The following is a 26,720-nucleotide window of genomic DNA, read 5'->3' as shown; positions in this document are numbered from 1 at the left end:
CATTATATGAATGTGATCTACTTGCAGGGAAACACAGACATGCTTCCACTATCTGCTCAGTAAAGCTCCATGTAGGGAGATACACAATACTACTGTGTTCTGCCGTCGCTGCCCAAACCCCGAGCTTCTACACACAAGTGCAGAACTGCAAATTTGTACGAATCCAATTTTCGTGTGATTTTTTTGGCGTTTTACAGGAGAAATGAACTGTACGAATTAGGTCGGAGTATATTTCAGAAAAAAATTAGATAAATTTGAATTTTGATAAATAACCCCCTTAGTGTGGTCTTTGCAAGTAGGGACAGTGAAGACACTGATTTGGGTTTAACTAAAATGATTGTACACATAAAAGATACAAGAACAATAAAAGGCTGTATATTGTAGCCCCATGTATATAAAGTATCTACCTTACCTGATTGTAGATGGGCTCTCTGTTCTTTGGGGAGGTCCGACTCTCTTCCAATTGTTCAGTACATTCCACTGTCCACTGCAATAAGCAACAACAGAGTGTGTGAGCCACAAGAACCAGTGCTCCTTAATGAGCAACAAACATTTTTACAATTTAAAGGGGACCGACCTCGAAAATGAAAATTCAATATAAGCTTCAGCATACTGAAATAAGAAAGGTTATAAATACAATCAATTAAACAATTAAAAATTCTGTACTGTTTCTGAAATAATCAAGTTTATCTTCACTATCCCTCTCTCAGCATCTGTTTCTCTTCATTCTCTCTTCATGCAGCAGTTGGGTGTCAGATATTCATTGACAGTTAGATCCAATATATCTTATAGGGGGGCTCCTTTCCTAGAAGATGTATTAGAGCTCACTCTATTAAAATCACCAGACATCATGTCTCTCTACATGCAGAATTTGTGCAAAAGGCAGTTAGTTTGTTAGATTTTGTTTGTACTGGAATCAATTATTTGAATGAGCTCTGCTAGGAAAGGAAGATATATTGGATGTACGGTAACTGTCAATCAGGCAATCTGTGGGTTCTGGCAAATGCCAGAGGGGCTGCTTTAAAGGACCAGTAACAATTTTTTTTTTTTAATTCTTTAGTATAGAACGGAAAAAAAAACACCACAAAGACAAATTAAACTTTTAAATCGCTAAGTCTTCCTTATAGGAGATAGCCAGGGAGGAGAAATTGGCTGCCGCATGATGGATCGTCGCCATGTCGCCTTTTCGGAAGAGGAGTGCAAGCTGAGCTTTGGTAAGTTATTTCTTAAAGGAACAGTAACACCAAAAAATGAACGTGTTTTAAATTAATAAAAATATCCTGTACTGTTGCCCTGCACTGGTAAAACTGGTGTGTTTGCTTCAGAAACACTACTATAGTTGATATAAATAAGCCGCTGTATAGCAATGGCAGAAATTGAAAAAAGGCTATATGGCACAGGATAAATAGTGGATAACAGATAACACCATTATGTTCTCAAGAGCTTATCTGCTGTGTAATTTGAGCCTTTTCTCCTTTGAATGGCTGCCCCCATTGCTACACAGCAGCTTATTTATATAAACAATAGTAGTGTTTCTGAAGCAAACACAGCAGTTTTACCAGTGCAGGGCAACACTGCATTATATTTTTATAACTTTAAAACAATTAATTTTTTTGATGTTACTGGTCTTTTAATAAAGGCTTAGTGATTTAAAATTGTAATTTGTTTTTTTTTTTCGTTCTATACTAATGAATTTAAAAACAAAAAAAATGATGTTACTGGTCCTTTAAGGTGCCATAGAAAGTCAGTATTTAGTGGGCTGGTGTTGGCTGTTTGGGCCTCTGTGTGGGCTGATTGGGCTTCTGTGTACCTGAAATGCCAGGGCCTATTTTGATTCTCAGTCCAGACCTGCTGTTAATGAAAAGATGTTTCCAGGAAAGATCTTTCACTTCAATACACACGTAGAGCAGAATCGTCAGATGTACATATAGAAACAATAGAATTCTACCTGTATCTGGCCATTCAGCTCTAACAATGGCTGATGTTCGGGTGCCTTCGAAGGTGCCCAATCAAAATTTTCTGATAGCGGTTGGCTCATTTTCCCACCATACATGCACCAAATATCATATGAAATTTTTTTTGTGCGATATTATCGGTGTGTCTATGGCCACCTTTAGTAGAAGTAGTAGTAGTAGGGGTGCTCTTGATTTGTAAGTCTAATGTACCCTTATGAGGCCTGACAAAGTAATGAATACATAGTGAATAAAGTACCCCCATTGTAAAATATAAGGATATTATAAGTCACCGAGGAGTTCCGAGGTTACTTCTAATATCCTCATATTTTCCAACAAGGGGTACTTTTTTTATTATAATACACAAGTTTTATTCATGTGACAAAAATGACATCACAACTCCCGTTTATAACTGATGACATCACTAGTCACCATTTATAAGGATATAATTTACAGGATATTCATGGCTCTTGTGTATTATATACACAGTATATTTCTCTGCCAGTGCATTTACACAGGTAGAGAAAACACAATTTGTGACATTAGACATAGCTCATGTTTTCGTCTCCTCACCTGTGATACATTCGACTGGGTCTTATCACTCTCTCCGTCTCCTTCAGTCTTGTCCGTGAGCAGCCCCTGGACCTGGTACTCCAGCACATAACTATCAATAAACCTCTCCAGCTCTTCGATTTCCTGGGAGCGGCTACTCCCCGCCTCTGAGGATGCCGATGCTACCGACGAGCTCTCCATTACAGCTACACGATTGGCTACAAGGGAAGATAGAAGGGGGAAGAGTCAGGGCACATAATAAAATCCCCCTTTGTTGCAAGTTTTCGGATTTGAGACATTTTCCTGGCCAGTTTAAGCCTGCAGAGACTTTAGGGGTTATGTAATAAATGGCTATGTTAGTCCAGAAACCTGTAGCAACCAATACATACAGCATTTACTAGTCACATAAAAGTATAACCCTTATTGGTTGCTATGGGTTATTGCACGTAGTGATTTTTATTACATGTGGTTTGACATTAGCCTTAACATCCTTTGGTTAGGGCCACACGGGGCCAAAATCAGCTATGAGAAATACACCGGTTGTAGCCTCCTCTCTTTTTCTGCATTGACTCTACTCAGCTGGTTTCGGTGTAGAAGCGCGAGCCTCTGCATTTTGAGCCAAAGTTGATTTAACGAGTATACAATTCGGCCACTGGAGATCAGTCATTCATTCAAAATCAGGCAGGTATACACAACCGCCTGCTGATTTGATCTCACTCCATATAAGCATTAAAAACAATGCCCCCCAGACAGATATGTGACCAGGGCTTGGTAAAGTTGGCCATACATGGGCTAACCCATACCATATGGTGGCCCGCACAAGGTTAAGACCTGTTATGCAGAATGCTCAGGACCTGGGGCTTTCTGGATAAAGGAGTCTATCTTTATTTTGGAATACATGGCCTGGTAAAACTTACCTAACTAATTAAATAAATAAAGCCAATAGTCTGGTTTTGCTTCCAATAAGGATTAATTATATCTTAGTTGGGATCAAGTACAAGCTACTGTTTTATTATTACACAGAAAAAGGAAATCATTTTTTAAAATGTGAATTATTTGGTTTATATAAGGGGTCTATGGGAAATGGACTTCTTGTAATTCTGAGCTTTCTGGGTAACAGGTTTCTGGATAACAGATCGGATACCTATACACGTGTATGGTCATCTTTCAATTGTTCCATTTGTTCAGCTAGTCAAGCGCGATGTACAATACAGCAGGAATGTCTGAACTTTCTTTTGGCTGAGAGTCATGATGTCGGGTCGGGTTATGCTAGATCTGGGTGGGAAAGTGAGTGGGATGGGCGGAAGGGGCCGGAAAGCGGGTGGGGAAATGGTGTGGAAATAACATATCTGCATTGGGGAGAAGAGTCTGCCAGCGGAAGGGGTAAGGGAGGGGTGGAGTTTATAGGAGGGAATGGGTGAACTCTGCACTTAGTGCAAAAAATCGCTTCGCTGCAGCACCAACTTAATGTACGGGATCCACTTATGCCAGAAGTTAAAATAACAAGTGAAAAATAAGAGGTGCGCTTCGAAGACTTGAAGCGTGTCTGTAGGGGAGAGAATGATAGTGTAATAACGTTAAAATACAGAAATCGGTGTGATCGATTTAAGCTGCTCACATTTGGTTAATTGGCGCTTAGGTAAGGACGTTTATAGTTTTACCGGTAGTGATGTGCGGGTCAGGTTTTTTCCTGCCCGATATCCGACCTTCCCACCACCAGCGCCCGCCCGAGCCCCACTTCCGGGTTCCCTTTATAGACCCACCCATGATGTCACAAAAGAGGCAGGGCAAGTAAGGCACGTGGCTATAAAACCGGAACCCTGAAGTTGGAAGCCGGCAGTGTAAGGTGGTGGGGAGAGCAGGAAGAAGAGCACGAACCAGTCGCCACCCGCAAATGGGGGTGCGTTGTCAGTCCAAACCCGATCGACCCGCAGGTGTTGCAGTCCCTAGCTGGCGATTACCAGGTGGGCCAGTCAAATGCCTGGCAGGTGGCAACCGTAAATACAAGAGGGGGTTGTGGGAGCACTCACATTGCTAAGTAGAAATATATAGAAGTATAAGGGAAGTGCTAATGACATAACCAAATGGGTCAGTGCACATTCCCTGGGCCCCTGTCTAAGTAATTCAGTAGAAATGCAAATGCATGTGTTCACAAAGACAGGGGTTTTTAGTTACAAAGTTATGATCATAAAGTTGAAAAGCCTCCATACCATGTCAAGGTAAACCCCATATGAAGGTCCCTAACTTGTTTACCTTCAGTCATAGTATTGAGGATCCTGTGCCTCTCTGCATAATAGCATAATATGCATAATAGCATTAGTTGAAGTAGAAGTCTGCTGAACGGTGGTAACCGTAACCCCTCTCATGTAATCAGCTTACTGGCCATTTCAACCCACCACTTGGCAAACCCAACAAACAAACAGCTCCTATGCATTTGTATAGATACAGATATAGATTTAGAAAGAAGGAATGCTCCGTCCCATACTTAAAGTTAAGGTGGCCATACACGATTAAAGCTGCCAATATTGGTCCTTTACAACGATTCAGCAGTTTATCTGCCCGTGTACGATCCAGGCCAAAAATCGGGCAGATATCGACCAGTCAAGTTTGATCTTTTTCCACGATCCAGGACCGTATCAGCTAGTTGATGCGCTCCTGCGACCCATCGGTGTCCATTCGTAGCATTGTAATCCAATTGTTCAGCCCCAGGGCCGAACATTCGGATACACCCGATATCGCCCCGTCGTTAGTGGCCATATCAGATTAAGATCCGCTCATTTGCCAAACGAGCAGATCTAATAGTGTATGGCCACCTTTAGCTGTATACCCTCATACATATGTTACTGTCAGAAATATCGGTTTATTCCCTCCTATTTATGTTCAGGATAGAATTGGTACCGTTCTCTCTTGTATCCCCCCTGTGCCATAAAACTGATTCGCCCGTATAGCAGGATGGAGAGGGAGCAGCCAGGATTATTTGGGTTTATGTGTTGATTAATGCTCGCTGGCTAATGAGACTTTATAAGGACATGTGCATCCAGATTGTCCGACCACCTCTCCACCAATTACACTGCAACTCGGCCAGAGACTCACAGACATGCGCTCAATGCTCCAAAACTCATTTTACTTCAAGATCTAAGGTTAAAGGGACGGTTCACCTTTAAGTTAACTTTTAGTTTGTTATAGAATGGCTAATTCTAAGCAACTTTTCAATTGGTCTTCATTTTTTTTCACCTTTTTATTACTCATCTTTCTATTAAGGCCTCTCCTTTTCATATTCCTGTTTTTAATTGAAACCAGTGCATGGTTGCTAGGGGAATTTGGAGCCTAGCTACCAGAATGCTGAAATTACTAACTGGAGAGCTGCTGAATAAAAAGTGAAATAACTCAAAAAACAAAAATAATAAAATGAAAACCAATTGCAAATTGTCTCAGAATATCCCTCCCCACATCATACTAAAAGTTAAACAACCCTTGTAAAAATGTGATTTACTAACACAGATGCAAAATGCTCTATTAGTACACACCTTTTTTGGGATAATATTTTTGCCCAACAGGTGCTCTTTAAAGGTTAAAAAATATTCCCCTACACACACGGAAAAATGGTTGGATTTAGTGTTTTTTAAAAATGACTATTATAATGCAGCGATGTCCATTTAAACCTAACAATAAAAGGCAGTGGGTCCTCTAGGTGCCACCCACCCACTAAAGAACATTTGAACACCCACTTAAGCCAATATTTACTTTACATACAGTGACAAAAGGTTTCAGATAAATCAATGACTGATAACATTGTTATATAATATTGGTCAGTTCAAGTACAGACATAGGATAACGTCACTATGGCCAGACTAACAGCACAAGAGACACACAAGCCATTTGCCAGGAGACTGCATTTAATGACTAATTAGTCTGTACTGGCTCTGGTGCTGCGAAGCACATGAATAAAACAGAGCTGCTCCCTTCACTTGGCCCTTCAGCAGCACTAAATACCAGGCAGTCCAGTGATCCCACAGCCTCTAATCATGCAATGTATACTGCCATGTAATTACAATAAAAATTCAATGCAGTCTAATATCACTCATGTATTATAATGGATAATGTACCCTCTACTGTAAATGATAAGGATTTTAGAAGTCACTGAGGAGTTGCTCTGTGACCATATAAAGGCACAAGGCTACAGGCTGAGTTATACAGGGAACTCTGAGTATCACTCATGTATTATAAGGGATAATGTACCCCCTACTGTAAATGATAAGGATATTAGAAGTCACTGAGGGGTTGTTCTGTGACCATATAAAGGCACAAGGCTGCAGGCTGAGTTATAGAGGGAAGTCTGAGTATCCCTCATGTATTATAAGGGATAATGTACCTCCTACTGTAAATGATAAGGATATTAGAAGTCACTGAGGGGTTCTGTGACCATATAAAGACACGAGCCTGCAGGCTGAGTTATACAGGGAACTCTGAGTATCACTCATGTATTATAAGGGATAATGTACACCCTACTGTAAATGATAAGGATATTAGAAGTCCCTGAGGGGTTGTTCTGTGACCATATAAAGGCACAAGGCTGCAGGCTGAGTTATACAGGGAACTCTGAGTATCACTCATGTATTATAAGGGATAATGTACCCCCTACTGTAAATGATAAGGATATTAGAAGTCACCGAGGGGTTATGTGACCATATAAAGGCACAAGGCTGCAGGCTGAGTTATACAGGGAACTATGAGTATCACTCATGTATTATAAGGGATAATGTACCCCCTACTGTAAATGATAAGGATATTAGAAGTCCCTGAGGGGTTGTTCTGTGACCATATAAAGGCACAAGGCTGCAGGCTGAGTTATACAGGGAACTCTGAGTATCACTCATGTATTATAAGGGATAATGTACCCCCTACTGTAAATGATAAGGATATTAGAAGTCACTGAGGGGTTGTTCTGTGACCATATAAAGGCACAAGGCTGCAGGCTGAGTTATAGAGGGAAGTCTGAGTATCCCTCATGTATTATAAGGGATAATGTACCTCCTACTGTAAATGATAAGGATATTAGAAGTCACTGAGGGGTTCTGTGACCATATAAAGACACAAGCCTGCAGGCTGAGTTATACAGTGCACTCTTAGTATCACTCATGTATCATAAGGGATAATTTATCCCCTACTGTAAATGATAAGGATATTAGAAGTCACTGAGGGGTTGTTCTGTGACCATATAAAGGCACAAGGCTGCAGGCTGAGTTATACAGGGAACTCTGAGTATCACTCATGTATTATAAGGGATAATGTACCCCCTACTGTAAATGATAAGGATATTAGAAGTCACTGAGGGGTTGTTCTGTGACCATATAAAGACACAAGACTGCAGGCTGAGTTATACAGGGAACTCTGAGTATCACTCATGTATTATAAGGGATAATGTATTAGAAATCGCTGAAGTGTAACTTTGTATCATTATATAGACACAGGATACATACAAGCAATTTTCTCATTGACATCCATCCATAAATACAACACAGTGGGATTGTGAAGGTTACAGATATTGAAGAGACAATACAGGTGTATATAAACAAAGATAAAGAAATGTAAATAAGCCATAATACAGAGCAGGCAGCTGAGGGCACAAGCAGCCAAGTGGTTTCTTCAGTTACACATATATTTACACATTATTTAAACCATTTAGACACCACATGAAAGACAGAGCCTCTATATAGAACACAGAGGGAATGGCAGGAATGTGTCTGACAACTGGTACATTAAAAGAAAATCACTAGAGACCCTGCAGCAGGGGGAGGAGCAAGTCCATTCATGTTTCTCATTCAAGGGGAACTATTTCTGAGCTCTGAAAGAATGTAGCAAAAGGCAGCTGAGAAGGAGCGGCTTCAACAGTCAGAACCAGGAGTGAGCGCAGAGAATAGAGAGGGACAGAGGGAGGAGAACACACAGACACAGGGAGAACAAACTGAAATGTAACATAGATACCCCTGTGCTTAGCAACCAGGCCCCCCATATTCCTTAATGCAGTATATTCTACAGCTTTGTGGGGTATCAGTTTGGCCCCGCAGTATATCCAGCCAGGGAAGCTGCCCAAGAACAGAATGGGCAGAATGTGCTCGGGTTGCCTGGGAAAGATGCTCTTACAGATTAAAGGGCATGTAAAGGCAAAAAAATAAAATCCCATTTCTACTTTCTTTAATGAAAAAGAAACCTATCTCCAATATACTTTAATTAAAAAATGTGTACCGTTTTTATAAGAAACCTAACTGTATTCAGTGAAATTTTCCCTTCATTTGCTACTGTGGATAGGAATTGTCAGACGGTCCCTAACTGCAGGGAAACAATCATACTTATGAACAGCAAGGGGAGCCCCCGCCAGCTTTGTTTTATGACGAACCCTAAGCAGCACAGACCACACTGAGCATGTGCACAGTCTTGGTCTTGCAAAGATGTTGAACAAAGTTACAAGATGGTGACCAACTGTAGCCAACTTTGAAAGCATAAATTATTTGTTTGATTAGGCTTGTGGTGCAGTAAGTTCATGTTTATGTTTAGTATACAAAATACATCATTTCTAGCCTTATTCTATTTTACACTTTACATGCCCTTTAAAGCTCACTCCTGTTGCTCCTGGAGTCCATACTCAGCCCGCACTCAGCCCGCCAATACAAACACCTCAAAAGGGAGAAAACACAGTGGACAAATTTGCACTTGGGCAGTAACCCATAGCAACCAGTCATTAGTTTTTTTTTCAGCCAGCTGCAGGTTTAGCACTGAAAGCAATTATCCGATTGGTTGTCATGGGTTACCGCACAGGTCCAAATTTGCCCACCGTTTATAAATGAGCCCCATTACGGCTCTGTAAAAAAAGCAAAATTGCTCGGATACCAATTTAGATTTTATTTTTTCTTGAGCATAAAAACTGCCCAAATAGAAATGGCAGCTTGCTGGTATTTATTTATAAATAGTTATTAGGGCAGAATGTAACCGTTATAGCCTGTATAAATCATCCAGTCGTAATTGCCCATTGCAAAAGTGTCCCCCAAGTCCCTGGTTTTGTTTCTGATAAAACTGCAGGACTCTACAGGTATGGGACCTGTTATACAGAATGCTCCGGATACACACCGGACCCATCAGGCAGCAGTTGGTTCGGCTCCCCGAACAGCAGAAAGTGGGGGAAATTAACGGGCACATGGTTATTTGCATTTGGAGGCTCATAAAACCCACAAAATATTTATTCTGGGTTATTTACTTGCAGATTGATCAAACAGGTCAAATATATGTCATGTCACTCACAGGTCTCTGATTTACCATAGGATAAAACCTATTCTAATGCAGAAAAAAAACTACAGGTATGGGGCCTGTTATCCAGAACTCTCAGGACCTAGTGTTTTCCAGATAACGGATCTTTGCATAATTTGGAGCTTCATACCTTAAATCTACTAGAAAATGATGTCAACATTAAATAAACCCAATAGGCTGGTTTTGCTTCCAATAAGAATTAATTATATCTTAGTTGGGATCAAGTACAAGCTACTGTTTTATTATTACACAGAAAAAGGAAATCATTTTTAAAAATTTGGATTATTTGATTATAATGGAGTCTATGGGAGACGGGTAAATATCCAAATAATACAGATTTTTAAAAATGATTTCCTTTTTCTCTGTAATAACACAAATAAGGCAAGTAAAAATACAAAAACTTTTTCTTCTTGCTTTAAAACCAAATCTTCTCCAAAAGAAGGAGAAGAAGGAGATTTGGTGGTGAGGTTGAAATGAATACCTTTCCTCAAGGAAAACTAAGTAACAAGTATAAACAAAGCAAAGGTTAATATTCCCCCACCCTGGGCCTATGGGATCCCAATAACAACCTTGAAGGTCGAAGCAGAGGACTGAATGGCAAGTCGCCTGGAAAAGCATCATCTGAGAATTATAATCTCTCCTCTGGAAATAGTAACCTACTATGCACAACCCAGTTTAAAGGGTAACTAATCCTTGTTTCATGTATTAACAACCTTTCTAGGGGGTGGGGTTGTCGGCCTCTGTTTTTTCAAGGAAGCACAGACAAGGAGTACTCACCCTTTAAATAAAATATGCAGATGATGTTAACTATTTTTGTAGTTTTTTTTTTCAATTCTTATCAGGAATGGCAACCAACTGGCAGCAAATACTGCTCTGCTGTCTGAAAGCAAACATCTGAATGGTTGCTATGGGTTACTAGACCTTGTGCAAACTGTACAAATACCATTGTTCGGTGCTCATGAAAGGCCCTTTTCAGGTAGAAGTAAAGAAGGAGGTATGTCTGGAATTCACATGACAAACATTCCTTAAATACCTGCACTGCCTCCAACAAAAGTACTCTGTGTTTAACTAACCCACGCCAGCCACAGCAATCAAATATCCCACAGAATAGATCCAGAAAGTTATTCCAAAGATCATCTCTGCCCAATAATAGTAAAGGTATGGGATCCGTTATCTGGAAACCGTTATCCAGAAAGCTCTGAATTATGGAAAGTCCATTTCCCATAGACTCCAACAGTATCTTGTAATTGATCCCAACTAAGATATAATTAATCCTTATTGGAAGCAAAACCAGCCTATTGGGTTTATTTAATGTTTACATGATTTTCTAATAGACTTAAGGTATGAACATCCAAATTATGGAAAGATCTGTTATGCGGAAGACCCGAGGTCCAAAGCATTCTGGATTCCAGGTCCCATACCTGTAGTATCGGTCTGTCCCTTTTCTGTTCTCGAACTCTGACTCTTGAACCAATGTAGCAAAAATCAGTTCATCGTTTCAGGAGTCAGAGCCAGCAGAGAAGACAACATGGAACAGACAAAGAAGGGCTGATTTCTAAAGCAACTACAAATTTGGGGGCAGATTTATCAAGGGTCAAATATTAAATTTAAATTTTCGAGTTTCAAAATTCACACATTACACTTTTAATCCCCCTATTCAAAAATAAATTAGAATGTGAGACTTATGGACCATGGAAACCGTCCTAATTCCAATATTCGCCACCTAAAAGCTGTTCGAGTTCACGTACAAGTCAATAGAAAAGCTTGTTGAGCCATTTGGAGATGTTAATACCCTTCCTGACATTCTTTGTGCATTTTTTTTTTCGGGAGAAAAACTTGATTCGTACCAATCGAATACGAATTGAAAACAATTCGTATTTTCGGGTCGGAACCATTAGAATACTAGACATTTAGGGGCAGATTTACTAAGGGTCGAATATCGAGGGTTAATTAACCCTCGATATTCGACTAGGAACTAAAATCGTTCGACTTCGAATATCGAAGTCGAACGATTTAGCGCTAATCCTACGATCGAACGATTATTCGTTCGATCGAACGATTAAATCCTTCGAATCGAACGATTCGAAGGATTTTAATCCAACGATCGAAGGAATATCCTTCGATCAAAAAAACGCTGGCAAGCCTATGGGGACCTTCCCCATAGGCTAACATTGACTTCGGTAGCTTTTAGCTGCCGAAGTAGGGGGTCGAAGTTTTTCTTAAAGAGACAGTACTTCGATTATCGAATGGTCGAATAGTCGAACGATTTTTAGTTCGAATCGTTCGATTCGAAGTCGAAGTAGTAGTCGAAAATCGAAGTAGCCCATTCGATGGTCGAAGTAGCCAAAAAAAACACTTCGAAATTCGAAGTTTTTTTAATTCGAATCCTTCACTCGAGCTTTGTAAATGTGCCCCTTAAATTTTTTTCTTAAATAAACTCCCAGTCGAATAGAGAGAATATTCGAATTAAAAAAATAAATAAAATTAATTTGAAATTCGACCTTTGATAAATGGGCCTCTTACAGTATAAATGTATAATGAATATATAGCGGGATGTTGCTTTAGGGTCTGGCCACACGAGCAGATTCGGGGAGATTAGTCACCAGGCGACAAATCTCCTCTTCTTTGCGCCGACTAATCTCCCCGATCTGCCTTCCCCCTGCCCTTCACCGGCTAAAATATAAATCACCTGGGGGCAGGCAGACGGAGCGTTTCGTTTTCCGAAGTCGCCCGTAATTGCCTCACGAGGAAACTTCGGGCGACTTCAGAAAACGAAGCACGCCGTGTGCTTGCCCCCAGGCTATTTACATTTTAGCCGGCGAAAGGCAGATCGGGGAGGCCAGACCCTTAAATAACAGTTTTCTTTATTATGCAAAAACAAATATCATTTGTCTAATTGCAGATATATATATACTGTATATATATATATATATATATATATATATATATATATATATATATATATATATATATATATATATATATATATATATATACATACATACAGTGGTGTGAAAAACTATTTGCCCCCTTCCTGATTTCTTATTCTTTTGCATGTTTGTCACACTTAAATGTTTCTGCTCATCAAAAACCGTTAACTATTAGTCAAAGATAACATAATTGAACACAAAATGCAGTTTTTAAATGAAGGTTTACGTTATTAAGGGAGAAAAAAACCTCCAAATCTACATGGGCCTGTGTGAAAAAGTGATTGCCCCCCTTGTTAAAAATTAACTTCACTGTGGTTTATCACACCTGAGTTCAATTTCAAAGGTTATAAAGCCATTTCTAAAGCTTTGGGACTCCAGCGAACCACAGTGAGAGCCATTATCCACAAATGGCAAAAACATGGAACAGTGGTGAACCTTCCCAGGAGTGGCCGGCTGACCAAAATGACCCCAAGAGCGCAGAGACAACTCATCCGAGAGGCCACAAAAGACCCCAGGACAACATCTGAAGAACTGCAGGCCTCACTTGCCTCAATTAAGGTCAGTGTTCACGACTCCACCATAAGAAAGAGACTGGGCAAAAACGGCCTGCATGGCAGATTTCCAAGGCGCAAACCACTTTTAAGCAAAAAGAACATTAAGGCTCATCTCAATTTTGCTAAAAAACATCTCAATGATTGCCAAGACTTTTGGGAAAATACCTTGTGGACCGACGAGACTAAAGTTGAACTTTTTGGAAGGTGCGCGTCCCGTTACATCTGGCGTAAAAGTAACACAGCATTTCAGAAAAAGAACATCATACCAACAGTAAAATATGGTGGTGGTAGTGTGATGGTCTGGGGTTGTTTTGCTGCTTCAGGACCTGGAAGACTTGCTGTGATAGATGGAACCATGAATTCTACTGTCTACCAAAAAATCCTGAAGGAGAATGTCCGGCCATCTGTTCGTCAACTCAAGCTGAAGCGATCTTGGTGCTGCAGCAGGACAATGACCCAAAACACACCAGCAAATCCACCTCTGAATGGCTGAAGAAAAACAAAATGAAGACTTTGGAGTGGCCTAGTCAAAGTCCTGACCTGAATCCTATTGAGATGTTGTGGCATGACCTTAAAAAGGCGGTTCATGCTAGAAAACCCTCAAATAAAGCTGAATTACAACAATTCTGCAAAGATGAGTGGGCCAAAATTCCTCCAGAGCGCTGTAAAAGACTCGTTGCAAGTTATCGCAAACGCTTGATTGCAGTTATTGCTGCTAAGGGTGGCCCAACCAGTTATTAGGTTCAGGGGGCAATTACTTTTTCACACAGGTTTGGATTTCTTTTCTCCCTAAATAATAAAAACCCTCATTTAAAAACTGCATTTTGTGTTTACTTGTGTTATCTTTGACTAATAGTTAAATGTGTTTGATGATCAGAAACATTTTGTGTGACAAACATGCAAAAGAATAAGAAATCAGGAAGGGGGCAAATAGTTTTTCACACCACTGTACACACACACACACACCATACTATGGGGCAGATTTAGCCAATTTTCTAGTTTTATTTATGGTCAAAACTGTCAAATTTGACTAGTTATTTAAATTAGACTCGAGTTTTTCAAAAATAATTCAACTATTCGCCACCTAAAACCTGCTGAATTGCTGTTTAAGTCAATGGGAAATGTCCAGGGATCAATTTGGAGTTGTTTGCAGCCTTCCTGACTTGAGTTTGGAGTTTTTAAAATACAAAACAAAAAAAACGAGTTTTCAGGTTGATCCTATTCACCAGAGTTTAAAAAATTTGATTTTTATAATAAACTTTTCCCTAAACAATGGTTCTTATTTGTTTCTTCTACAATCAGACACCATCTGACATCAGGGCATATTAAGCATTTTCCAATTAAAAAAAAATCCTTTAAATCATTAAAAGTATCAATTGGGAATTTAATTGGGGATTATACAAATATATAGAAGAGTAAATGTGGAAGAGCAGTGTAATTCTGATTGGCTGCCGGGCCCAGGCTGCACTTATCAGTCGATTAAAGAGTCCGTATCAGAAGGTAAATAAAGAGTTTGCTTGTAGACTTGGGTGTGAGCCCGGCTGCATTGTGGGGACACTGAAGATTACACATTATAAATTGAATTATCAACAGGAGTTTCTTTCACTTTTGCTCTTATTCTTAGTGGCTGCACAATATTCCTGTTACAGGACTTTCCCTTACTTCTGTAAAGGCGATTCTAACTCTGCTTTGCCGATTCTCAAGATCGTTTCTCATTAGACTTAAGTGCAAAGCATTAAGGGGTGCAAACCTTGCACCTCGGTGCTCATTTAACCATTTCATTCATCTGGGGCATTACTGAGGTGTGGGCACAGGGGCAGATATACTTACTTGCCTTAGTGCTGGATTCTTTTGCATACCCCGGCACGCTCTAACTTGCTTGTGTGAATGATATGCAAGTTAAGCTGGCCATAGATGTAAAAATCTTTAAAAGATCTTTTCTTTATTATGGGCCCACGATTATCTCGAAACGATCGTTTAAATGTACGATGTGTCCATCAACTAAAAAGACCATTTCAAGCGATATTGCCAGGAAAACGGAGGCTAGCTGCCTGCTTGGCCCTGCAAACATAGATAGATTGCACTGGGACCGATAAAGATTTTTTAACCTGGCCAATCAATTTTCTGACAGATGTCGGCCGAAAAATCGTAAGATGTACGATTGTTCAAATCCCACTAATGTCACGATAATTTGACTAAAATGGGTCGTTCGGCAAAGAAAAATCTTTGCGTCTATGGGGACCTTTAGAGGGCTTAGTGGGAGGGTAGGAGCAAGGTGGGTGCCTACCTGCCCCTCTAGTTCATCCCTCATGTATACAGTGCTGTCACACCAAGCTAATATGGCAGCTGCTATCCTGAACAAACCGAGAAAGCATAAATATATTGCCACCCTATCTTGCCTTCGTCAGTTCATTGGGGCAATCCAGGCATTAATTGCTCTGTAGCAGAAGCCAGACTATCAGATTATATATATATATATATATATATATATATATATATATATATATATATATATATATATATATATATATATATACACACATATATATACACACACAGTTTATCTGAACTGAATTCTATATTTCCACGGATTCCCTAAAATGTGCATATTTGTTGCCTAGGTTACATTGATGCATTCGGAGAACAACGAATCCTCTGAAAATCTTCATTATCCACTCACAGCATACACTGGCACAGTACCACGAAGATATTTGGTATAGAGATTTAGGATATAGGATTTAGGCAAATCCAACGGTTTTTCAGCAGGATTTAGCCAAATCCAAGTGCCTAGTCAAAACAAATTCAAACTCTAAGTCAGGGATCCCCAACCTTTTGAACCCGTGAGCAACATTCAGAGGTAAAGGGAGTTGGGGAGCAACACTAGTACGAAAATGTTCTTGGGGTGCCAAATAAGTGCTGTGATTGGCCATTTGATAGACCCTATGTGGCTCTTCAACCTACATTGAGGCTCTGTTTGGCAGTACATCTGGTTTTTATACAACCAAAACTTGCCTCCAAGTCTAGAATTCAAAAATAAACACCTGCTCTGAGGCCACTGGGAGCAACATCCAAGGGGTTAGGGAGCAACATGTTGCTCACGAGCTACTGGTTGGGGATCACTGCTCTAAGTAAATCGGAAAGATTGTTGCTTGTGTATCAATTTAAAGCACTTTCTACATGACAATTCTTGGAACAAGATATCTATGTTTTTTTTACGATCCTAATACATCCGGCAGTCAAAGTTTGGTTTCGATTTGGGATTTAACAGGATTCTGGGTAAAAGATTTGGCAGAATCCCAATAATAAATATTCAGTGCATCCATAATTTTAAATTTCGGCAAAAATTGTGTATTTCAACATTTAGGGGCACATATATTAAGGGTAAATTTTTCTTTTTCTTTTTTTAGTCAAAACTCTCAAATTTGAATTGTGAATTATGCAAACTCGATGAGTTTTTATTCAAATTTCGAGATTTATCATAATCTGGCCCTTTAAGAATTTGAATTCGACTAAGTATAGAATCACAAATACGGACTTAACGTGTCCAAGAAGTCCGTATTTGTGATTTTATAGAAGGTTCAGTTTGCCGGGAAGTTGGATGTATGGACCCGTGATCGACTAGAACCAATCGGTGAGCTCCACACTAACGAGGAAATACATTTGGAATTAGACAAGTATCCCCCGTGTACACGGAGCTGGAGCATGATCACTACTGTAGCCACGGCGATATGGACAATTGCAATTTCCATTGGTCTCATTTTACCACTAAAATAAGCATTTCGGGTATATGAATTGCAGAAAACATGCCAAGCAAAATGGAAAAAATTACTATATGTAGTACTAACAGGAAAAAATATGGCACCTCCCATGGATAAATGTCAATATAAATATAGAGAGAGTGAATATTCCATGCATACAGTAGCTGAGGCCTCATCCTGTCCTGTATAATAATGTATTAATGATTTGCACTATGAATAAACTCGCTATACTACATATACTACATCTATAACAAAACACAGGAGAAAGGGACGCAGACTACCTCAATTTTGAATTGGAAGAATCAGAGAAGAATTCCGACCTTCCCATGTCTGCAGACTGTAAGTATTTGGGTGGAATGGCAGAGAAGTGATAATTAGACTGGGACAGCTGGCACATACACTCAGTGTAGGGCTCTGATTTTAGGATATTGCAGTTGGCCTTGCTGAATTGTTAGGATACAAAGTTTATGTTTGTTTTTGGATTCCAGGACTTTATAGGAGCACAGAGGAATTAGCTCAGGGATTTACCAGTTTTTAGATTGTGGTCCTGCTAACAATGGCTTGGCTGCTGCCGGATCCCGAACTGAACCTGGAGTAAGATGCTTCTCTAAATCCCTGTAACCATCATCACAAGGCATGGCACAACTCCTGCGGTGCTTTTTTCCCCCAGATATTAAAGGAGGCCTGGTATGAGAGTAAGGGTATGACTAGGCACAATGGTGCCCCACAATGAGCTGAGTATAATTAAAGTAGGATGCACCGAATCCACTGTTTTGGATTTGGCCGAACCAACGAATCCTTTGCGAAAGATTCCGCTGAATACTGAACCGAATCCAAACCCTAATTTGCATATGCAAATTAGGGGTTGGAAGGGGGAAAACACTCTTTACTTCCTTATTTTCTGACAAAAAGTTACACGATTTCCCTTCCCTGCCCCTAATTTACATATGCAAATTAGGATTACGATTCCTTTCGGCTGGGCAGAAGGATTTGGACGAATCCGAATCCTGCTGAAAAAGGCTGACTCCTGGCCGAATTCCGATCCGAATCCTGGATTCGGTGCATCCCTAATTTAAAGGGGAAGTCAACCCCAAAATAACAATTTGCCTAATAAAAGAAAACATTCTAAGCAACTTTGCATTCCAATCATTACAAATTTTCTATTTCTATGGTTTTTAAGTTATTTGTATATGTATTGCTATTGAAAGCAGTGTTTGCCCCTTACTTTTTTCTGCCCTGATGTCTAAAGGTGGCCATACATGGGCAGATTTTTTTACTTCCAAACGACCGATTCCAGAACGTTCCGATAATATCAATAACCTATCAGATGGTTGATGGTGTACGAACAATCATCGGGCGAACGATCGTCTCGACATTATCGTTCGCAAAATTGATCGTCATTCAGGGATAACGAACATATACATTTTCAATTGTAACTATATGAACTATGTAAAGAAATAAATTGGTGCTGACTGCAGGAATATCACCCTATCACCTCATATGTGAAAGAAGTTTATTATGCCATAGCAAGACATAAATCTGCATGGAGAAACTGACTATATACTACAGGCAGTGACACAATGTTAGCACCACTCCTCGTTTGTTGAACAACGCTTGTCCATACACGAAGCAAACAATACGGTTATATCTGTTCATATAATCGTTCTCCGTGGATGGCATATCGTATGGCAAAATAATCGTCAGAAGATCGTTTAACGATACGATCGTTCATGGCAGAACGATAAAAGTATGCCCCTGTATGGCCACCTTAAGACTGTCGATACAATGTAAGACAAGGCAGCTGATTAACAGACATGACTTTGCTGGGGAACCAAGACTTTTGCAACATTGTTTAAAAAGTAACAACTGGGAGTTATGCAAATGCCGCTTTCAATATCAAATATTTTTACAAATAACATTAAAAGCACTGGAAATTTGTAATTAATGTATATTGGAGTTGTACATCTAAGTTGCTTAGAATTGTATTTTCTTTTATTAGGCAAATTTTTATTTTGGGGTTGACTTGCCCTTTAACCTTGCTTCATTGGGCACAACATTCACAAACTATTCCGACAACCCTGCCTCCAACCCGCCATGATGCTTGCACCCTGCACCCCCATGATGACACTACCGGTGATGAAATGTTATCAGCCAACTCTTCTTTATTCTGCTAATTTATTCTGCTAAAGTAGAACAAACCCCAACATACTAGGACCCTCCAAAGGACCTCCCTCTTAAACTGCACCACAGGGGAACCCTAATACTGCCCCACTTGCTGTATCTGGTTATAAAATTAGTACTTATTTGTGCACAATGATTCACTGTACTTGTTTCATTTACACCACTGAAGTATGACGGGGGCTTTAAAGGGTAAGTAAGCCTTAACCTTGCCTAGAAGTAATGCTACCATGTAATTGAAGCCATGCCATCACCCCTTTCTATAATTATACCATTGAAGTTTCTACAGAATACACTTATTTTCTATCACATTGGAAGTCCAGTTATTAACAGAGTAATGCTTAATGTTAACTCTGCTTCAGCCAAGTCTCTTTAAAATTGTTAAATCAGTCCCAGCCATGACAGGCAGCAGTGCAGTAAATACTAATGAGCCTTCCAGATTAAGTGTAACGTATCCTACACAGCTGCTGTGATCCTGAGATTATATCTAGACTCCCTGCCATAAAGCAAGACAGAGCTGCTGTCGCTTGCCAGAAAGGAAACAGAAAATACTTGTGTACCAGAAAATGAATTCCCCAATGCAAGCATATAAAAGGGGCAATAACTTTCCCCAAGAGTAGAAAAAAAAATGATAATCCTACAGTGGATATTCATTAACCACAGGCAGTTTTGGGAACATACAGGTCAGTGTCGAGGAGCAGGAGCTTAGTCTAGAGGACATATGGCCAATATAAAACGTCAGCTTTCCAGCAAATTAAAGCGCCACTGCCTGATGATGGACACACAAGTATTAAAGGGATTCTGTTATGATTTTTATGATGTAGTTTTTATTTCTAAATGACACTGTTTACACTGCAAATAATTCACTCTAAAATATAAAATTCCTGAACCAGCAAGTGTATTTAGCTGTAATATTGGTGTGTAGGTGCATCTCAGGTCATTTTGCCTGGTCATGTGCTTTCAGAAAGAGCCAGCACTTTAGGATGGAACTGCTTTCTGGCAGGCTGTTGTTTCTTCTACTCAATGTAAAGCTCCCCATGGACGCGACGATTCTTCTTGCTGAACGACCGATTTTAGGGAAGCCCGACCAATCCTTCGAAATTATTCGAACGATCGTACATCTTACGATTTTGCGGCCGACATTTGTCAGGAAATTGATCGGCCAGGTCAAAAAATCTTTGTCGGTCCCACTGCAATCTATCTATGTTTGCAGGGCCAAGCAGGCAGCTCCCCTTTGTTTTCCTGGCAAATTGGTCTTTTTAGTTGATGGTAAATTCGTATGATCGTTCTGAGAAGATTATGGTCTCACGATCAGGATCTGATCTTTTAAAAATCTCAATATCTATGGCCAGCTTTACTGAATGTGTCTCAGTGGGACCTGGATTTTACTATTGAGTGTTGTTCTTAGATCTACCAGGCAGCTGCTATCTGGTTACCTTCCCACTGCTCTGTTAGGCTGCTGGGGGGGAAGGGGGGGGGTGATATCACTCCAACTTGCAGTAAAGAGTGACTGAAGTTTATCAGAGCACAAGTCACATGACTGGGGGCAGCTGGGAAACTGACAATATGTCTACCCCATGTCAGATTTCAAAATGAAAAAAAAAATCTGTTTGCTCTTTTGAGAAACAAATTATAATGCAGAATTCTGCTGGAGCAGCACTATTAACTGATGTGTTTTGGGGAAAAAAAACATTTTTCCCATGACAGTATCCCTTTAACAATCTCTGAACTTGAAAGTATAAAAAAAAAAAAAAAAAAAAGGAAAAGCAGAAACATTTGTTGCACCAGGAAAGCTGAGGATAAGGAAACCAGCAGCGCAGGGAAAAAGATGTTGGTTGCACCTTCCTCTGCCTCTCTGTGTTGATGCATGTGCTGTGTCACCCGCAAGCACCAATATGAGCACCAGACTCCAGACATCAGAATGTTTAAAATAATGAATACACAGTGTACAATACGGTTTTACTCTATCACCCATTTCCCAAGCAGTGCTAGAACTACAATACCCATAAGCACCTGCCAAGTCAGAGAGAGGACACTGATCTCAAACTCAATACTATGAACGGGTATTGGTCAGTACAAGAGGGCACTTTGGGCTATGCCAGACACTAAAAGGGCCGGTTTATACATAAGCCCAATATAAAGTAAGAGAAGCAGCGGGATAATATAAGGGTGTCAATCACACGGTATTGCTGGTCTCACACACTGTAGTGTAACTACAACACTCACTGCTGCAATACAAGAACAAGGGGCAGTGCCAGAGAGAGGGGTTGGTACAACTCAACACACACACAAGGGAGCGGGTGGCATCACCAATAAAAACAATGGAAGATTAAGGAGCAGAATGGGCAGAGATGCGGGGGGGAGAGTGATTGTACTATTTCATTGCACCAGAAACTACAGGGGGGGCAATATAGGAGCATGGAGGCCTCATCTCACCAGACACTAAGGGCCACATCTCAGCTGCTGTTTAACTACAACTCCCAGCATCTCTGCCATTGGATTACCAGATCTCTATTACACAAAGGTCTATGGACAGAGTCTTCCCCCATGTCAGTCCTGATTGTGCCCCCAGTCCAGAGGCAAATACTGAGCCCACAACACACAGGGGCCACCAATATAAGGGCCAACATATAAGGGCCACTCATGCTGCCTGTCAACCCCTCTTCTGCCCTACGCAGCACAAACACCCACTGTCACTGCTTTACTACAACTCCCAGCAGCCTCCTCGCAGCATGTGCAGTTACAGCTTCCCTCAGTGGGTCTCAGTATAACACGGGCATTGGGGTCCCATCTGTGCCTACCTGCTCCGTGGCTGCTCAGATCCCAGGGCTGGCCCAGGCCGCCTCCCTAAAGCAGCTCGTCCGCTTGTTGCAGCCTCATCAGTCCCGGAAGTGCCCGGACGCCTGGCCAGTGGCACTAGAGGGGAGAGATCCTGCCTGACACAGGGAGAAAGGGAGCGTGACGTCACAGCCACGCCCACTGTCCAAGGCAAGCGTTGATTGGCGCAAGGCAAGCAGGGAAATGTAGTCCGTGCCGCGCTGAGGAGATCAGTCAGTCAGAGGACGTGTGGCAGCAGGACCGGCCAGTGTGAATGTGCTGCTCGTTGTGACCTGCCTGTGGTGGACTTTATACTCACAACGTTGATTTAATAGATTAGATAAATCGGGGATGTCTGACCTGCAACTAAAAGTGAACTGTAACTTTCTGCGTTGACAGGGAATGCTGGGAATTGTAGTTTGGACAGCAGCTGCAGGTGGAGCACTTTGGCCATTTCCGGTTTGTGTTGCCTTCTCCAGGGGCTCCTCTCATCTTACTCTGCGTCTGTACTTGCTCCTTCCTGCTCTGTGTGTTTTTGTAGCAGCGATTGTGTTGCAGGAGACGATGCTCTGAGTAAAGCTGGCCATAGATGTTGAGATTTTTAAAAGATCAGATCCTCATCGTGAGACCACGATCTTCTCGGAACGGTCGTGCGAATTGACCATCAACTAAAAAGACCAATTTGCCAGGAAAACAAAGGCCCTGCAAACATAGATACATTGCACTGGGACCGACAAAGATTTTTTGACCTGGCCGATCAATTTCCTGACAGATGTCGGCCGAAAAATGGTAAGATGTACGATCGTTCGAATCCCACTAACCGCACGATAATTTCGAAGGATCGGTCGGGCTTCCCTAAAATCGGTCATTCGGCAAGAAGAATCGTTGCGTCTATGGGGAGCTTAAAGGAGAAGGAAAGCCCCAGGGCGCAAAACCCCTCCCCCCCTCCCCTGTGTTGCCCCCCCTCCCTCCTCCCCCCTGGCCTACCTGTCCCCCTGGGCAAATGCCCCTAACTTGTTACTCACCCCTCTGCGCAGGTCCTGTCCACGGAGTTCACAGTCGCCATCTTCTCCCACGCGCGTCTTCTGGCGCATGCGCAGTAGGAACAGGTACCGGTACAGCTCTATTGCGCATGCGCCGAATGTCACGAAGTGAAATCGGAAAACTTCGTGACATTCGGCGCATGCGCAGTAGAGCTGTACCGGTACCTGTTCCTACTGCGCATGCGCCAGAAGACGCCGGTCAGAGCAGGAAGAAGATGCGCGTGGGAGAAGATGGCGACTGTGAACTCCGTGGACAGAACCTGCGCAGAGGGGTGAGTAACAAGTTAGGGGCATTTGCCCAGGGGGACAGGTAGGCCAGGGGGGAGGAGGGAGGGGGGGCAACACAGGGGAGGGGGGGAGGGGTTTTGCACCCTGGGGCTTTCCTTCTCCTTTAAAGGTGCCCCACACGGGCCAACTTTTATTGTTTTATCATTAAACAATCATCTGACCGTACGGAGAATGATGGACAGATGTAACCGTATCGTTTGCTTCGTGTACGAGGAGTGACGTAACATTGTGTCACTGGGGCTCATTTATAAACACTGGCACATTTGCACCTGGGCAGTTACCCATAGCAACCAATCAGTGATTAGATTTCTTTCAGCTAAAGCTCCCCATAGACGCGACGATTCTTCTTGCCGAACGACCGATTTTAGTGAATTCCGACCAATCCTTCGAAATTATCGTGCGGTTAGTGGGATTCGAACGATCGTACATATTACGATTTTTCAGCTGACATCTGTCAGGAAATTGATCGGCTGTCGGCCCCAGTGCAAAGTATCCATGTTTGCAGGGCCAAGCAGGCAGCTCCCCTTTGTTTTCCTGGCAAATTCGTCTTTTTAGTTGATGGACAATTCGTACGATCGTTCTGAGAAAATCGTGGTCTCCCGATGGTGATCAGATCTTTTAAAAATCTCAACATCTATGATCAGCTTAACTGCAGGTTGAGCACAGAAAGCAATCTTCTGATTGGTTGCCAAGGGTTACTGCCCAGGTGCAAATTTGCCCAATGTTTATAAATGAGCCCCACTTCCTGTAGTATATAGTCAGTTTCTCCTTCCTGCTCCGTGAGGTGCGGGCCGACCCGATACCCGCGGGTTCGGTTCGACCTCGCACTGCTCCTCGCGGGTGTGGGTTGAGCTCTTCTCCTGCTCTCCCCGCCGCCACCTTCAAATGCCGGCATCCGACTTCTGGGTTCCGGTTTTATAGTCTTGCGTCTGCTCGCCCCGCCCCTTTTGTGACATCATTGTGACGTCATGCGCGGGTCTATAAAAGGACCCCGGAAGCGTAGGCGGCAGCAGGGTCGGCATCTGGTGGGGGGGAATTGGGGGCCCCTTTGGTGGAGCCCCGGTGGATCGTGGACCCTCAGGTCTGATGTATGTATGTTTGTGTGTTCCTTGACCAAAAAGCAGGGGAGTAACTACAGAGAAAGCAGACCCTACCGCTGCAGGGGGGCCCAAAGCTATAGGGGGCCCCATGAGGCCCTCATGATTGAGCAAACCCAAAATATATTGGTAAAACAGGACAACCTCTGGATATGCTGGGGGGCCCTAAATTTAATTTGCTGTGGGGCCCAGTAAGAACTAGTTACGCCACTGCTAATAGAATTTCCAAACCTGCATGTCTGGGCCAACAGATCCAGACGGATTTAAAAAAGCCTTCACATTTCAAGTACAGAAAGACCCAAACAGCCCCCCACCAGCCCAATAAAAGCCACTGTCTACAGTAGCCCCTCTGGCATTTGATTCAGCAGATTGCCAGTCTTTGGTCAGTCCTTGTATAGCCAGCTGTATTGTTCATATGTAAAGGGAAGCCTGTGAGGTTATAGTTGACTGCTTAATCCAAACAAGCCCAATAATTAGTGACTGTCTTTATGGCATTTTACATCAGCTTCCCTGGACATTTGCCAGAATCAACAGATTGTCAGACTGGGCCAATAACAAACGAGTACCTGCTTGTGCCTTCAGCCTAATAATTGTTCTCTGCTGAGCTGCACAGATTGTATTCACTCCCTTCTAGGTGGAGTTTCCAGAATTTTTTCACATGATCCAGTAAACATAGGGCATTTGTATGCTAATTGCTTTAGGAGTGGAGATCACCAAAGGTGGCCATACACGGGCCGATAAAAGCTGCCGACAGACTGTGTCGGCAGCTTATTGGCCCGTGTATGGGGGCCCCCGACGGGCTTCCCCGATCGAGATCTGGCCGAAAGTCGGACAGATCTCGATCGGATGGGTTTAAAAATCCCGTCGGATCTGTTCGTTGATGCGGTCCCACGATCTGACCGCCCGTTTGAGAATGCTAGGATCCGATCGTTGGGCCCTAGGGCCCACGATCGGATCTGCCCGATATTGCCCACCTCAAGGTGGGCATATCGGAGGGAGATCTGCTCGTTTGGCGACAATGCCAAACGAGCGGATCTATCCATGTATGGGGACCTTTACTCCTCTGCTTTCAATCACATTCCCTCCCACTATGCTAATCCTATTTAGTCTTCATGTACTTTATCTCTTTATATCCGACTGCTTTACCTAGAGACTAGGTTTTCTTTACTACTGGCAGAGCTGTCTTCAGGGGAAAGCAACTGCCCCCCACATTCAGTAAAGACACCATACAGTTAGATGGTTGGTAGGAAGAGTATGGGATAGCAGGTATAGTAGGAAAAGATGGTGCCTATAGTAATAGTGGATAATAGTCTTTTGGAATGGAGTGTGACTGTGGGATAGCAGGTATAGTAGGGAGAGATGGTGTCTATAGTAACAGTGGATAATAGTCTCTGGGAAGGGAGTGTGACTGTGGGATAGCAGGTATAGTAGCGAGAGATGGTGCCTATAGTAACAGTGAATAATAGTCTCTGGGAAGGGAGTGTGACTGTGGGATAGCAGGTATAGTAGGGAGAGATGGTGTCTATAGTAACAGTGGATAATAGTCTATGGGAAGGGAGTGTGACTGTGGGATAGCAGGTATAGTAGGGAGAGATGGTGCCTATAGTAACACTGGATAATAGTCTATGGGAAGGGAGTGTGACTGTGGGATAGCAGGTATAGTAGGGAGAGATGGTGTCTATAGTAACAGTGGGATAATAGTCTCTGGGAAGGGAGTGTGACTGTGGGATAGCAGGTATAGTAGGGAGAGATGGTGCCTATAGTAACAGTGGATAATAGTCTCTGGGAAGGGAGTGTGACTGTGGGATAGCAGGTATAGTAGGGAGAGATGGTGCCTATAGTAACAGTGGATAATAGTCTATGGGAAGGGAGTGTGACTGTGGGATAGCAGGTATAGTAGGGAGAGATGGTGTCTATAGTAACAGTGGATAATAGTCTCTGGGAAGGGAGTGTGGCTGTGGGATAGTAGGGAGAGATGGTGCCTATAGTAACAGTGGATAATAGTCTATGGGAAGGGAGTGTGACTGGGATAGCAGGTATAGTAGGGAGAGACGGTGCCTATAGTAACAGTGGATAATAGTCTATGGGAAGGGAGTGTGACTGTGGGATAGCAGGTATAGTAGGAAGAGACGGTGTCTATAGTAACAGTGGATAATAGTCTATGGGAAGGGAGTGTGACTGTGGGATAGCAGGTATAGTAGGGAGAGATGGTGCCTATAGTAACAGTGGATAATAGTCTCTGGGAAGGG

At 42.0% G+C, this 26,720-nt stretch overlaps 1 protein-coding gene across 1 annotated transcript in view; it reads right to left on the bottom strand.

The window, feature by feature from the left end:
• The window catches only part of ctif.S (CBP80/20-dependent translation initiation factor S homeolog), a 117,067-nt gene extending 94,892 nt beyond the window's left edge, over positions 1-22,175 (bottom strand). The window contains exons 1-3 of the mRNA XM_018244596.2: positions 22,028-22,175; positions 2,526-2,722; positions 413-487 (exon numbers count right to left, since the gene is read on the bottom strand). Of these exons, the coding sequence (XP_018100085.1) occupies positions 413-487; positions 2,526-2,705 (255 nt within the window). The 5' untranslated portion in view covers positions 2,706-2,722; positions 22,028-22,175. The remainder of the gene's footprint in view (positions 1-412; positions 488-2,525; positions 2,723-22,027) is intronic.
• Positions 22,176-26,720: the final 4,545 nt, after the last annotated feature.

The sequence above is a fragment of the Xenopus laevis genome, chromosome 1S, assembly GCF_017654675.1.
Source record: "Xenopus laevis strain J_2021 chromosome 1S, Xenopus_laevis_v10.1, whole genome shotgun sequence".
Lineage (NCBI taxonomy): Eukaryota > Metazoa > Chordata > Amphibia > Anura > Pipidae > Xenopus > Xenopus laevis.
This window is presented reverse-complemented; position numbering and strand designations above follow the sequence as displayed.